The 16,135-nt window shown below is 45.6% G+C and overlaps 1 protein-coding gene across 14 annotated transcripts in view; it reads right to left on the reverse strand.

Moving 5' to 3' along the window:
* Positions 1 to 1,255, reverse strand: part of PDK3 (pyruvate dehydrogenase kinase 3) — a 114,373-nt gene extending 113,118 nt beyond the window's left edge. For 13 of the 14 annotated variants that reach the window (XR_003612191.2, XR_015769480.1, XR_015769476.1 and 10 more), the window contains exon 1: positions 966 to 1,255. Coding sequence is in view for 1 of the 14 variants with exons in the window: in XM_028122566.2 (XP_027978367.1) it covers positions 966 to 1,071 (106 nt within the window). In the remaining 13 variants the exon portion in view is untranslated. The remainder of the gene's footprint in view (positions 1 to 965) is intronic. The other variant, XM_028122566.2, reaches the window with a different exon arrangement.
* Between the last annotated feature and the right edge of the window lie 14,880 nt (positions 1,256 to 16,135).

The raw sequence follows: 16,135 nt of genomic DNA on the forward strand, positions 1-16,135 counted from the left end.
CTTCAAGGATGCTGAACTCCATTCGGATACCTGGGTGCGCATTTTTGTTTACTCTCCGGTGGTTCACAACCACCTCCCAAGCCTTGAGCAATTGCAAGTATTCGCTCCGTGGTTGAAAAGGCACCACTCTGGGGAAACACGATCCGGTGAGCATAAGGTGGTGGAATCTATTCCCATCTCAGCTAGGCCTCCCGGGCAAGGTGAGGGCCGGCCGGGTCTTCCGCGCTCCCACCTCAATCCGCGTCAGCTGCCCACCAGCCCACTCGACCCGGGAGAAGGTGGTGGGACACAAAAGGAGAGGCGCGACGAAAGGTGTCGGCACCGAGACCGGGGGTGTATCAGACCCTGCTCTGACGCTAGGAGCCCACGCGTCCTCTCCTCCCCAGCATTTAAGGCGTTCGCAGTCTAGGCCTCTAACTGCTTTAACATTACACGAAAAGGACAACAGTTCGAGTCCTGCCACTCCAGGCACACGAGAGCACCTTAGGGCAAAAAAGGAACAAAATGCTATTGCATAATTTATTCGACCTCAAGGTGTTTCTAAACAGCTCTTACCCAACAACAACAACAACAACAACAAAAGAATCTACAAGCAAAAGCATTAAAATCCACCCACATTCCGCTACTAAGTTTTAAGGACGGGTGAGGTCTGTGTCAAGTAGATTTGAAGCTACTGAAGCAGGTTTGGGGAGTCCCGCCTGGAGGAGGGTCCTCGGACGCGGTTTCTGTGTTTCCAAGTAAAGCCCTGGCCGGTGTGCGGGTGCCAGGCCCTGCCCCCTCCGCGCCCCGAAATTCGACTACCCGGGAGAGCCCCCGGGCATCCCGGAGACCCGCCCGCGGTTCCCACGGACTTTGCCCCGAGCTGCAGAGACCCGCGGCGGCGGCGGGCCCGGAAGGCAGCGGCCCCGCGTCCCCGGGGCTGTAGGGACCGTAGCGACCGTGGGGGCCCGCGGCCCCGCACTCACCGAAGTCTAGGAACTGCTTGATGGAGAGTGGCGATGGCGAGAAACGCGAGTAACGTTCGATCTGCTTAGGCACCGGCTGCTTCAGCAGCCACCGGAAAAGCCGCATCCTCGCCGAGGCCGTGCACACACCAGCCGAGACGCTCAGGCAGCCGCAGGAGCCGATGCAGCCGAGCCGCGCGGATCCGGCACGTCAGCCGAGCTCGCACCCCTGCCTCCGCCTCGGCCTTGGCGCCGCGGGTGCAGCCGCCGCAGCAGCAGCAGCAGCTCCCGGGCCGCGGCCGGCCGCCCGCGGCTTCCCCAGGGCCCGCCCACGGGGGCGGAGCCGGCCGCCGCACGTACGCGGCGCACGGAGGGCGCCGGGGGCACGGGGGGCGCGCGGCCGCACGCGCCGGCCGCTGATTCGCTGTCGCCGCCCTCGCTTTCTTTTGCTTGAGTTCGCTCAGGTGCCGCGCCTCCCTCCGTTGCTCCTGGGTCTGAGCCCCGCCCGGCAAGTGCAGCAGCCCCGCGTCCCGCCCCCGGTTAAGTCCTTCGCGAGGCAGAGGTAGCGAAGGTGCCGTGGGACTGCAAGGAGGCCCGGCGTCCACGCCCGGAAGCCAGCCCTACGCCTTGTTCAAGGCCGCTCTCAGCCGCAGGCCCCTCTTCCGGGAGGCCTTCCCTGGACTGGCGGGCTACGGCCCTTCAGGATTCTCATTACGTCTTGATACTTTGCTTTTCATGTCCCTTTTACCACTTAACAATAGTGGCTGTTTCATGCCTGCCACCACACCACCACCTTAGGCAGAATTAAATGTGGCTATGTTTCACGCCCGCCCCGCACCCGTTGGACAGGCTTAATTGTCACGTCACTAAATCTCTGTTAGATGGCCCACCGCACCGCCTCCGCCCACACCCCCATCTCCCCACCCTTAAACTCTTTTGAACACCTTTGGACAGGAATGTTAGGTCACTCCCTCTGTTTCGTGGCCTTCCGCCTCTCGTTCCCACCAACCTTCCCCTACCATCTTCCCACCTGAGGCCATCACATTTGGACAAGATTAAGTCATTGACTGTTTCGTGCCACCACAACCACCATTGGACTGTATCAATTCTAACATCACTGACACTTGGTTTCGTGCCTCCCACCCCCATACTCTCTCTCATACCAACTGGCTGTTTCATACCACCACTACCACTGGAAGGGCTCAAATTAAAGGTCATTGGCATTATCTTTCATACCGCCTCACTCACCAGCACCACAACCACCACCACCATAGGACAGTTCCCTCTTTCAGGCTTCACCAACCTCCAGCACCACTACATTTGGATAGGAGTCTATGCTTACACTAGGTGTTGGGTATTTTTTCTCTGCATACCAGTGAACTTGAACTCGGGGCTCAGTATATGAAATCATGATTTCCTAATGGTGTATGAAGTACTGCTGACTTTAACCATTTTCACCAAACCTTATTTCTGGGAATGTATAAACATCAGTTAAAAGGAAAAGTAGAATGTTCTCTAAGGAAAGGTAAAAATGTAAGTGGAGACCACTCTTTTGATCTGATTAGGCTGGTTTTCTCGTTGAATAAAATTATTGGTGTGTAGCTATTTAACTTTTGTGACTTCATTGGGTATTTATGCACCCAATTCTTTGCTTACCAGTTGCGTCTTTATTCTGAACTTAAAGAAAAGTAATACATACCCTCAAAGGCATCCAGTGGTCTGCCCATACTTCTAGATTTTCAAATACATCTTGATCATCTTGGTGGTGGTATGGTACATAGACTACCATGTCCTCTCCATTCAAACCAAAACCTAGAAGAGATGTACTGACAACCTCTTTAGCTGGGTACTTTGCCAGCCGAGCTAAGCAATCCCGTTAGTGTGCATGGGCAGACAAAAAGAAGACTCGTAGCCCGTGATTCTTCCAGTGACTTTTGCAGGTGCTACCCGGATGTCAGAGTGTACTTGGTGATGGCTGCGACAGTCAGTAAAGAGGAAGCTTCTCCCAACCTAAGCAGCAGAAGATCTTTCTGAGTTGGCACATCACTTGTGTCACTCTTTCCTTTTCCAGTGAACACAATCAGTGTATTCTGTTGATTTGATTAATTCAACTGTCATGTGACTAGTTTTACTTATGCTTCTCCAAAAGCTGGCGAAGTCCTAGAAGTTGGAGTGGGTGTGAGAGTCTGGTGTAATATATGAGAGTCTGGTGTAATGTAAATTGCACTAGTCCAGGGCTCAAATGACTGAGTTCTAAGCTTGGTTCTATCATTAACTGGCTGTGTGGCCTTAGACAAGTCACTTAGCCTTTCTCTGTCCCAGTTACCTCTTATGTCGGATGGAGATACCTGATTTCTCTCCCTGGCATCTGTGACAATCAAATGAAATAAAATAAAATAATATAAAAATAAAACATTGTTCTACCTCTTTCATACAGCAATACGTTTTTTTAAGCTAATAGTCTCATGTTAACTGGCAAAATTCAGAAGTTAAACCAGTGAGTTGATTTCAGTGCTGGTTATAGTTAGAAGGATCTTGAAAGAAATAAGTAGATCTTGAACTTTTTTCAATTCCTTGTACACACCAAGGTTTGCCTGGGCCCACTCCCAGTGACTCTCAAAGCAACATCCCTGGACCACCGGCAGGAACATCACCTGGGAACTTGTTAGAAATACAAACTCTTGGACCCCACCCCAAGCCTACTGAATGATAAACCCTGGGGGTGGGGCCTGGCAATCTGTGTTTTAACAAGCTTTGAGGGTTTTAAAGACATGGCCAAAAATTCTTTGATATTCCTCCCCCCAAGAGATGGAATTTAATTCTTCTCCCTTTGAGTGTGGGCTTGAGTTAGTACTCACTTCCAACAAATAGAGGATGGCCAGAAGTGATAAGATCTCACTTCAAAGATTAGGTTATAAAACGACTTCACTCTTACAAATACCTGACCGGTACTCCTCAAAACTATCAAGGTCATTAAAAACAAGGAACATCTGAGAAACTGTGACAATCAAGAGGAGCCTAAGGAGGCATGACAACTAAATATAATGTGCTATCCTGGATGGGATTCTGGAACAGATAAAAGGACACTAAATAAAAACTACAGAAATCTTTTTTTTCTTTTTTAAGATTCTTTTATTTACTTGACACAGAGAGCGAGAGTGAGAGAGAGCACAAGCAGGGGGAGTGGCAGAGGGAGAAGCAGGCTTCCAGCTGAGCAAGGAGCCCGACACGGGGTTCGATCCCAGGACCTGGGATCATGATCTGAGCTAAAGGCAGACGCTTAACCGACTGAGCCACCCAGGTGCCCCACAACTACAGAATTCTTAATAAAAGATAAACTTTGGACGAAATGTGTTTAATAATAATATATCAACATTTGTTCACAAATTTAATGAATGTAACATATAACGCAAGCTATTAATAGTAGGGGAAATGGAGCATAGGACATATAAGAACATTGTGTACTATCTTCTCAATTTTGCTGTAAATCTGAAACTGTTTGAAAAAAATAAAGCCAATTATACAATACACTATTAACTATGGTCATCATGTTGTACGTTATATCCCCAGAACTTATTTTAACTTATAACTAGGATTTTTGAAAGTTAAGAGTTGTTAAAAGTTCTTATCGAAAGGGGAAAAAACTGTAACTATGTGAGTTGATGGGTGTGAACTAAATATATTATGGTAATCGTCTGGCCATATATACATATACCAAATCATTATGTTGTACACCTTAAACTTATATAATGTTATATGTCAATTGTATCTCAATAAAACAGGGGAGAAAGCAGTATCTTTTGGTTACAAAATGTAAAATAAGGCATATTCAAAGAAAAAATGTAAGATTTTTTTAAAAGATTTTATTTATTTATTTGACAGAGAGAGACAGCGAGAAAGGGAACACAAGCCCCAGAGGGAGAGGGAAAAGCAGGCCTCCCGCCAAGCAGGGAGCCCGATGCGGGGCTCGATCCCAGGACCCTGGGATCATGACCTGAAATGAAGGAAGACACTTAACAGCTGAGCTACCCAGGTGCCCCAAAATATAAGATATTAATAAAAATATTTTATAACCATAGAATAACTACTGAACATTTAAAGAATATGTATTACCAAAAAAATAATAACGTGAAAATTAAAAAAATATAAAAAAATTGACTTCTCTCTTGGGGATTTTCTCTCTCTCCCTTGCTCTCCGTCTTTCTCTCTCAGAAGCCACCTGCCACACTGTGAGGCAGCCCTGTGGACAAGCCCATGGGAGTGAGCCTGAAAGCAGATTTTTCCCTGGCACCTGGACTGGAACCTTGCGAGAGGTTCTGAGCCACAACCACTCAGCTAAGTGGCTCTTAGACTTCTGACCCACAGAAACTCTCATGGCTTGGTGTAATAAATGTTTGTTTTTTCCAGCTATTCAGTTTTTAAATACTTTGTCCGACAGTAATAGTCAACTCATCTGCATGCCCCGCAGGTGATTCTGACTCATGCTCAAGAGCGAGAACTGCTGTCCTACCCTAGGCACTCTCACCCAGCTCCCTGTTCCTTCTGGCTAATGCCTCAGACCTCAGCAGCGGCATCAACTTAGAAAACAAGGGAGGCCTTCCCTGACTAGGAAGGCAAATTGTTCCCCTTGCTACACTGTTCCTTGATTCTCTGTGCTTCTCATTGTAACACTCAAAACTGTTCGAATTTCAGAAATGTCTGTCTTCCACCCTAGACACAACACCTGTGATGGCTGAGCCCAAGTCTAGCTTCTCTCGCTGCTTTGCTACCATGTCCAGCATCAGGACCACTCACTAGGCCCACAATAAATATTTTTTAAATAAATGAAAACCAACAACAGGAACAGTAAAAACCACCCCAAATCACATTCCTTCCTGTCAGCTCTCAATGGGAAACAAAGGCAAGGACAGTATTCTGAGTAATTCAGGCAATAATGGGCATTTTATCAAATCATAATTTGATAAAGCCAAAAGCCGAAATGAAGTGCAATAGATGAGAGGAAAAAATAACCCCTGATTATCTCATCATCAATCACTAGTGGGTGGATCTTGTTATAAAACGCCTCCACCGGCATTTGACTTGGCTATGAACTCCTGGTGTCCCTGTGTCTCCCTCCTTCTCCCTTTACTCTCAAATGACATATTTTAAAAGCACCTACCATGTGCTCTGTGAAAGGACCTATGTTTGTCTATTCGCGTAAGTCTGATGAAGGAATCATATCCTCATTTTACAGGTGAGCGAACTAAGACATAGAAAGGTTAAAATAATTTAAGCTTACACAGCTTGTATATGACAGTCCAAATTTGAATCCAGGTATCCTGACTCTCAATTCCATGTTTTTTGATACCAGCCTGCATTTTAAAAATAGACTTTATTTATTTATTTTTAACATTTTAAAATATTTTTAAAAGATTTATTTTAGAGAGAAGAGAGTGCACATTTGCATGAGTTGGGGGGAGGGGCAGAAAGAAAGGCAGAAGAAGAGAATCTCAAGCAGACTCCTTGCTGAGCATTGAGCCGGACATGGCACAACCCCCCATGACCCTGTGATCATGACCTGAGCCAAAACCAAGAGTCAGATGCTTAACCGACTGAGCCCCCCAGGTGCCCCAAAATAGACTTTATGTTTTTTAAAGCATTTTTAGGTTCACAGCAAGATGGAGTGGAAACTACAGGGAGTTCCCACACACGCCCTGTCTCCCCCCACCACGCACACACACACAGCCTCCCCCACCATCACCACCCCGCACCAGACTGGCACATTTGCTACAATCAGTGAACCTGCATCAACACATCATTATGAACCATTATGAATCAAAGTCCGCATTTTACTATTCACTCCTGGTGCTATACATTCTGTAGCTTTGGACAAATGTACTGCCCTAAAAATTCTCTGTACTCTGTCTACACATCCCTTCCTGCTAACCCCTGGCTGGCGTTGAACTTTGTACTGTCTCCATAATTTTATCTTTCCCAGAATGTCATACAGTTGGAATCATACAGCCTTTTCAGATTGGTTTCTCTCACTTAGTAATATGCATTTAAAGTTCAACCATGTCTTTTTGTGGCCTGATAGCTCATTTCTTTTTAGGTGTGAATAATATTCCGTGGTTTGGAGGGAGCACAATTTATTTACTCATTAACCTATTGAAGGAAATTTTCATTATGTCCAACACTCACCAGCCCACCTTTTGATTCGAAGAGTGGAAAGTTAAGAGTGCGAAGATGAGTGGGATTTGAAGCAGTAGCTCTATTTTTCCAAGTGCCCAGATTCATGATTCTTTTGACAAACTACTCCGGGTGGTACAAATCCTCTTCAAGTCCATTTACCCTGTCCTTTTGTCTCTAACAAAGGAGGGTTTTCAGTCTACTACTGTGGTCGCTCTCTTCCCCCTTTCCCCCCCCAAAAAGATTTTAAGCACAGGAATGGTGTGGCAGGATAATTTATGAAGAAATTAAATCTGTGGTTTGTTCTTGTACCTCTTGGAGGAGCAACAGAAAGAGGTAGCTGATCTTCCCTGACCTATAAGACAATGGAGCCTTCAGGTCTGAGCTCTGGGCTGCTGTGCTGTTTTTGGAAAACAGGACTGAAAACAGAAGTTGGAAGATATGAGACATTTTGGTAATCTCTGTAAATTAATTCCCTCTTCTCTTGGTAAGTACCTCCACTTTTGTTTATTGCCCATGCAGTGGATTTGTGCTGGGGACGGGGGGGGGGGGGGGGGGAGGGAGGGAAGAGCCTCCTTTGTTTGTAGTAATTTTTTTTTAAGATTTTATTTATTTATTTGACAGAGAGTGTAAGCAAGCACAAGCAGGGGGAGAGGGGCAGAGGGAGAAAGAGAGGCAGGCTCCCCACTGAGCAAGAAGCCTGACGCGGGGCTCGAACCCAGGACCCCGGGGTCATGACCTGAGCTGAAGGCAGATGCTTAACCGACTGAGCCACCCAGGCGCCCCTGTCGTAATGAAATTATGGCTCAATCTAAAAATTAGTGGTTCGGGGATGGGTACACAACCCAATTTAGGTCAATGAGAAAGGAGGAGACATTTCCTGGAGGCTTCTGTGAAAGAAACTTGCTTGCTATTGAGAGGGAGCTTCTGGAAGAATCTCTCTTCTCTTTCTACCTTCTCCCCATCTCTGAGTGCATGCAACTAAGCATGTAGCATCAGAGCTGACAACCGTCTCGTGACCAGGGTGAAGCCGACTTTGTAGAGAGCAGAGCAGAAATGAGAAGAGACAGGGTCCCTGATGATGTTGTCAGGTGACTAAATCAAACCAACCCTGAAGCTTCCTCTGAACCGCCAGTTATATAGGCCAGGACACCTCCTTTACAGTTTGGGTCAGGTTGGGGAGATTTGTGTTGCTTAGGGTGAAAAGTATCAGAGCCATCACACTAAGCGGTTCTCCAGATACCTTGCATATACACATGAGACTAGCTCCCCACTGATGGCTGTTGTTGGGTGTCTTTGCCAGCCCTGCACATGGGAATTCAAACCCAGATTTAATCTTATTTTAAAAAATAAAGAAAGGTACTGTTTCCTGTGCACAAGTTATGAAACAAAATTACATCCTATAATATCCAGAAGGAAAAGACAATAATGGAAAACGGTTAAGTAAATCATGGCACATGTACTCAGTGGACCATCAGACTGTTAAAAATGTGTTGTAGGAAGTCTATATGAGAACATGGAAAATGCAAATATTATAAGTGGGTAAAAGCAAGATACAAAATGATGTATTAAATTTGAGCTCTGCTACGAAGAGATCACAAAAACTTCATGGAAAAATTCTGAAAGGAAACAGCAAAATGCCAATAATACAAGAACCACCAAAGAGTGTTTTGAGTGATACCATGGTTAGGTTGACATTTAGGAGATCCTTGGAGTCTCTGGGTGGGAACACAATCCAAAAATATGAACCCAGAATAGGTAACATGAAAGGCCTTATTCAGCTCTCCTTTACCCCAAAAGATGAAAGTTAATTATATAGCAACTTGCAGAATCTACTGCTCTTTTTATACAAATCGTGATCTTATCAGTTTCTATTAATATTTACTTAGTGCCCATAATTAACTGAGCATGAACCATTATTTGCAGTGGACTCTGACATCTAAGATGCCACCCATTATCTGGAAAACTTGGCGTTTCTCACATGAGCAAGTTGAGCACAGCCCTCATCCGTCCAAGCTGTTGGCCGAGGTGCAGCCTCTCCCCCAGTCTCTACCATCACGACCACCGAATGTGAACCCGACAGGAGACTTGAGTCAGTTCCAAAGTTACTAAGACTTCCTTCCATCCAGGAGGCTTGTGTAGCATCCAGGAAGGACTCTTCTCCAGCGTGCTGGAGTTTTATTGTCAGCCCCAACTCTTTCCACCCTTCCCTCCCTCCAATTATTCTAATTTTCTGGAGGTTTGAAAGCTTTGAGGAAAAGAAAAACAGTCCTTTCTCCCAAGGAGACTGGAGACCTCTGCTCTAGGATAATGTGACCTGTGTCCCGTCTATGAGACAACTATAAATTAGTGATAGTAAAGGAAAAGGAATGGGGTCATTCGCATCCCACTGTTTGAGTTGTGCACTAGAATAGAACTGAAGAGGCCAGATTTCAAAATCTAAAGAGATTCACTCTCCTTAGAAGTGCTAAAGCTGCGCTGCCCAACTCAGCACCACTAGCCAAGTGGGGCTCTTGAGCCCTTGAAATGCGCCGATCCAACTGAGACGTGTTGTTAAGTGTAAAATTCACATGGGATTTCGAGGATTCAGTATGCCAAATAAATAAATAAATAAATAAATAAATAAATAAATAAACGAACACAAACTATCTCATCAATAATTTTTATACGGATTACATGTTGAAATGGTAACATGTTAGATACATCAGTTAAATAGGTTAGATCAGATATATTATTAAAATTAATTTCATTTTTTTTGTTCGCTTTTAAGTGTGGCTTCTAGGAAATGTAAAATTACATCTGTGCCTTGCATTTGGGGATCATGCTAAATTTCAATGAGATAAGTGCTGTGCCAGATATACTGCAGGGTGTTCCTCACACTCCTGTTTCCATAGAAAAGGTAACTAACATTTGCTGCTGGGCTTCTTTGTTCCACAGCTGATTAGGAGCAGTCTGCTCTTTTAATCCCTTATAGCAGCCCCGCAAGGCACACGTGAATTTACCTACTTACAGATGAGAAATCTGAGGCTCAGACAAGTTCAGGAATTTGCCCACGGCTGTCCACTGATGTATGGTAGAGCCAGGAAATCCAACACTGGATTACTGTTCGGGGTGTGATCCAGTTGCCAAGGCTTTTGTCTCTGCCATGACTTGAAGACCGATATGAGAAGAAGAAGCGATGCCAAAGAAATGCAAGCAGATGAGTTCTCTAAAACTCAAATCACTTTGCACAGACAAGCCTCATTAAAAAATGGGACTACACCTCCCTTGTCCTAGATGCCAATTCGACAAACACGTGACTGGTGACAAGTGATACAGCCTAACACCGTAACTTGGAAAGGGGTTGTGAGTGGGTGCTGTTGAAGAGCTAGACTTTCCCCACTTGGAAAAGAAAGATTCCTGTATTTGTTGATACTTTTCAATGTAGAGGGAAGAAAAATTTGCTACTTAGCCCCATGAATGACAAATACACAGTGCTGCTGTGAATGTTATTTTTCGGATGGGTTTATAGATTCCATGAGAATGTTTAACACTACAAAATAATACAAATTGATTAAACTAATTTATACTCCTAGGGATGAATAGGAGGTTTGGTCAATCCATATCCTCCTCTTCAAAACTTGGTATTGTCAGACAGCTTCAATGACTGCTCTAGGTTTTGGTTTGGATGTTGGATTCATGAGTGTTCACATTTGTTTGTGTATTTATTTAAAGAGGGAGCCATGTATGAACCTGTGTATCTTGAGCCCAGGATTACAGTTAATTCAGTTCTATGTAACGATGGACCCCCTTTGAAAACAGTACAGTCGTAGCATACTGATCAGATTCTATAAATGCATGCTATCAGATTCCATAAACACCTCAGCCCAGTTAGGGACTCAAAGATCCAGCCTCAGTCCAGATACCATTCGGAGCTGGACAGGATCTGTTCTCTCTCCAGAGAACCCTTCCCTTCACCCTGTCTCCACCTGACAAGTATCATCCAACTCAGCCTGAAAAGATCCCCTTTGCTCCATATAGTTTCCCTTCCCAAGAAAACATAACTCTTCAGCATCCCGTTCCCTCAAGACTCTGCTCTTTCCTAGCAGTGACCCCAAGTTCAACCTTTAGGCACCATAGCCAAGGAGCTAGATCAATACTTCTGGTTGTGTGGCCCTTTGGGCATTCCTTGTGATACCAGGCAAGCCATCACCAGTCCCCACGGAGGTGGAGGATCAGCCTTAGATACTGGTAATCCCTACTTGGTCATCCCGCAAGATTAGGCCATTCTACTATGTACTGACTGTGTGGTCTTAAGTGAGTTAGCTAACGTCTCTGAGCTTTGGTTTTCTCACCTGGGAAATGGGAGTGATAAAACCTCCTTTAAAGATTTGTTGTGAGAAGTGGAGATGGTACCCTCCTGGCCAGAGGAAGCTTTCAATCATGGGCACTGTGGCTGTTCGATACATTTGAGCAGGACAGCATAGCCTAGTAGACCCCTGACCCCGAAGTCCCAGGGCTAGATCTGCCACTAAGTAGCTCTGTGGATTTGGGGAAATTGCTTTATCTTTCCATGCCCAGTTCCTCATATGTAAAGTGAGAGGGCTGGACTTCAGCTGATCTCTAGAAAAAAGATCATGAGTCTCTAACTCTAACTACAGTACTCAATTATTTATCAATGCCAATGTAGTCACCTGCTGCTATCTTTCATCAGCTACTAACTTATTCAACAAATCCTGAGGGAAGAGTTAGCATAAGCACTTTCCCAGAAAACAAGAGAAAATAATGTTGTTTTACTCGAGGGAATAATTTCCTAACCTGGAGGGTGAAGGAAATAGTGAAAGCGGGAAATAACTACCCCCAAATGTACAAGTGAAAGCTATGTTAATGTTCAAAGCCAAGTTCAGAACTCTGATATTATTCTCCAATTATTTTTTCACCACACAAGCTTATTGCATGAGTCAGAGCTGTATTTTGTTTCTCCTTGTATAACCCTTTTCTTCTTTTATTCCTCTCCCTCAAAATGGCTTCATTCTTTCACTGTGGCTGTGGGGTGTGTGTGTGTGTGTGTGTGTGAATGTTCGCGCATGTGCGTGTGCGCACGCACGTATGCATGTGTTTTCCTTGTCAGGATTCCTGTTGTTGCTCTGGTTTCAGTGAGAAAAGTCACTTTGGTCTTGAGTAAGTTTTATTTGGCAGCATAGTCCAAGCAACACCCGTTCCCATTCTTATGCTCTGTTGCCTCATAAAAGTGGAGGAGGTTGGACTCCTCTATGAACCTCATAGTCATGGTCAGGGAATTCCATCTGAATTATATGTAAGCTGGATTTCAGTAGACAAAAAATAGAGGAACATTTTGTCTTACCATTATTTGAATCCTCAACCCGGAGCAACTCTTTGGCTCTTCCAATAGCCTTCCTGGCTTCTCACAAGGGAGGAGACTTGTACCCTCCCCTCACACTTCTCCATGAAGTCACTCACCGAATACACTATTTTTGTTTGCTCACAGGACTGGCCATGTTCCATGAAGAACCACTGCATACACACCTCCTTTGTTTGTAGTAATGTTTTTTTTAAGATTTTATTTATTTATTTGACAGAGAGTGTAAGCAAGCACAAGCAGGGGGAGAGGGGCAGAGGGAGAAGGAGAGGCAGGCTCCCCACTGAGCAAGAAGCCTGACGCGGGGCTCGAACCCAGGACCCCGGGGTCATGACCTGAGCTGAAGGCAGATGCTTAACCGACTGAGCCACCCAGGCGCCCCTGTCGTAATGAAATATATGGCTCAATCTAAAAATTAGTGGTTCGGGGATGGGTACATAACCCAATTTAGGTCAATGAGAAAGGAGGAGACATTTCCTGGAGGCTTCTGTGAAAGAAACTTGCTTGCTATTGAGAGGGAGCTTCTGGAAGAATCTCTCCTCTCTTTCTACCTTCTCCCCATCTCTGAGTGCATGCAACTAAGCATGTAGCATCAGAGCTGACAACCGTCTCGTGACCAGGGTGAAGCCGACTTTGTAGAGAGCAGAGCAGAAATGAGAAGAGACAGGGTCCCTGATGATGTTGTCAGGTGACTAAATCAAACCAACCCCGAAGCTTCCTCTGAACCGCCAGTTATATAGGCCAGGACACCTCCTTTACAGTTTGGGTCAGGTTGGGGAGATTTGTGTTGCTTAGGGTGAAAAGTATCAGAGCCATCACACTAAGCGGTTCTCCAGATACCTTGCATATACACATGGGACTAGCTCCCCACTGATGGCTGTTGTTGGGTGTCTTTGCCAGCCCTGCACATGGGAATTCAAACCCAATTCAAAACAATTGCTCTGAAATGTCAATTCACTCACACTCCCTGGAGACACAAAATCTCTCCAACACCAGGAGACCCAAAGGAAGAAAGAGAATGAGAGGGTGAGTTCATGGGTCCAGTCTCAGAATAAGCAAGAATGGAGACAGGGATGGCTGCTAGCAAGGCCCAGAGAGCTAAGAGAAAGAAGGAGTGATGGAGTGATTCTGGCCAAAGGTGACAAGTGAACAAGGAGATACGGTTAAGGCCCCGGCAGTCTGGAGCCGCGTCCACCACCTACCTCTGTCTTTCTGGGCCGGGGAAGTACCGCTGCGCATGCGCGGTGGCGGTGGCGGTGGCGGCGGGGCACGTAATTCAGCCGGTCGCGAGCAACAGTTTCCCTCCGGCCTTCTCACTGGTTCCTAGCTTTTCCTGAAGACCCTGTTCCGACCAGCGTCTGCCAGAAACACTTAGAAGAGATGGCAGTTCCTAGGTGCCATCCCCTTTCCTCCACCACACCAAATTCATGCTGAGGTCACCAAAGATCTTCATGTCCCAGGAATACTTCTTAGTTCTTATTTTTATCTCACGGCCACTCCCTCCTTTTTGCAAAACTCTTTTCCTTTCAGTTCAGTGGCTCCACACCCTCCTTGTTTTTCTCCTGGTTTTCTAGTCACTTCCCGGTCTTTTCTCTGCCCTCTGCTTCCTTTGAGATTGCTAGGCCCTCCGCTTACCAGCTTCTCCCTTCCTCGCCAGCCTCCACTGTCCCCAGACCTTCACTTACCATTGAAATTCTGACTCCTAAGTTTAAATCTCCTGCCCCTGTGTAGGCAAATGCCTACTTGACATTTCCACCTGAATGTCTCAGTGGCCCCTTCAAGTTATCCAGGTCCAAAGTCATACTTCCGATCTTCCCACCAAAATTCTTCTCTTCCAGCATTGTTCCCTTCCTTAGAAAATGGAAATTCTGCTGACAGAGTTGCTTCATCTACGAACCTAGGCATCATCCTTAACACCTCCCTCTCTGTCACCTCTCACACTCCATCAATCATCAAATCTTTTGATTCTCTGTCCTATATATCTATCTCTTGAACCCTTCTGCTTCTCTCCATCCTGACTGCCACCATCCTGACCAGAGCTACCTTACTTCTTACCCAGGCTGTGTCCTTAATAACTGGTCTCTTGGTATCTTCTCTTGCCCCTCAATCCATTCTTTCATCCACTATAGCCTAAGTGATCTTTAAAAGTGTAAATATGGACATACCACCGTCCTTCATTGGCCTAGAAGGCCCTGCCTAGCCCAGGCCCTAGGCACCCCTCCATCTCCTCTTGTACAGCATCAACCCTTGTTCCGTTGGCTCCAACAATACTGGACTTAGTTTAATTCCTTAAAACACAACACTTTGCTTGCCTACAGCTTTTGGAAAAGCTCTTCCATCTTTCTTCAAGGCTCCTTCCACCCCCACTGACCCGAGACAGCTAACTCCTACTCATCCTTAGAATCTGCCTTATTAAACATCACATCCTTAGGGAAACCTTCCCTGACCATCCAGAAGGAGTAGATCTCCTTTTAATCATTCTCCAAGTGCCATGAAGTACTTCACAGCACACTGCATACCTGAGTTAATTAATAGCAATTTTTGTTTTAATGCCAGTCTTCTTCCTGTGGCTCTGAGTTCCATATTGGCAGAGCCCATGTCTGTTTGTCCACCACCAAGGTCTCAAAGAGCAAAAATTTATTCTCTTACAATTCTAGAGGTCAGAAGTCCTAAAATCAAGGGATCAGCAGGGCTGCATTCTTTCTGAAAGCTCTAAAGGAAAATCTATGCCTGTGCCTTTTCTGCTTTCTAGAGGCTTCCCTCCTATAAGAACCTTTGTAATGACACTGGGCCCGTCCAGATAATCCAGAATCATCTCCCTGACTCAAGACCCTTAGCTTAATCCTATCTGCAAAGTCCCTTTAGCCATGTGAAATAACATAGTCACAGGTTCTGGGGATAAACAGGTGGACACCTTTGGGTAGGGGCATTCTTCTGCCTACCACACCTCCTATGCCCCAGAGGGTAAAATTTTTGCCAAGTTTTCTGGAACAAATCCTGAACTTTGCTTCAAAATATCACACACCATACACACTCTGTACATATCCTGATCCTGACCACGTTACAACTCTCTTTCTCCTAGACCCCCTTGAATATTAGCTTTGATTAGTCAGTCCTCGCGTATGCTCATATACTCCATAGTGTCCACATACACACAGTCCTCAGGGGCGCTTAAAATATCCTTCCAGATTTCTGTCCCCTTGGTGAGGAAGGCAGAGCCATGGTGTGGGGAAGGAATGAAGCTGGTGAAGCAGTTGAAGTGACTTTACCTTGTTTGACGCTAGAGTCTACCCTCCCAGCTGCAAGTCTCCCTTCCAAGCTGTCCCTTTCTTGAGAAAGTGGCTGAGGGGATGGTCACAAGCTCTCTCATGTGGAAGAGTCTCAGCAAGAAGCCGTGGCTGAACATTTTTAGATACGTTTATAATTTGTACAACAATGTTCAGAAAGTGCACAAATATTTGGCAATGAGTGTGAAAACAAAAAGAGTTTCATGATCCAAATAATTTGCATCTTAAACACTTGACTTAATGGGTATAAAGATTCTGGAGATGAGAGAGCCTGATCCTCAAGGTGCTATACGTACAGACTGTTCACCTCAGAGCTGGGGTGGGTGGAAACACTCAGGCCTGGGCATAGTCTCTTGTCTTGTGTTACAGTTGCCATT

The sequence above is a fragment of the Eumetopias jubatus genome, unplaced genomic scaffold (genome assembly GCF_037043125.1).
Source record: "Eumetopias jubatus isolate StellerSeaLion01/CBP00866 unplaced genomic scaffold, mEumJub1_p1.0 scaffold_11, whole genome shotgun sequence".
Lineage (NCBI taxonomy): Eukaryota > Metazoa > Chordata > Mammalia > Carnivora > Otariidae > Eumetopias > Eumetopias jubatus.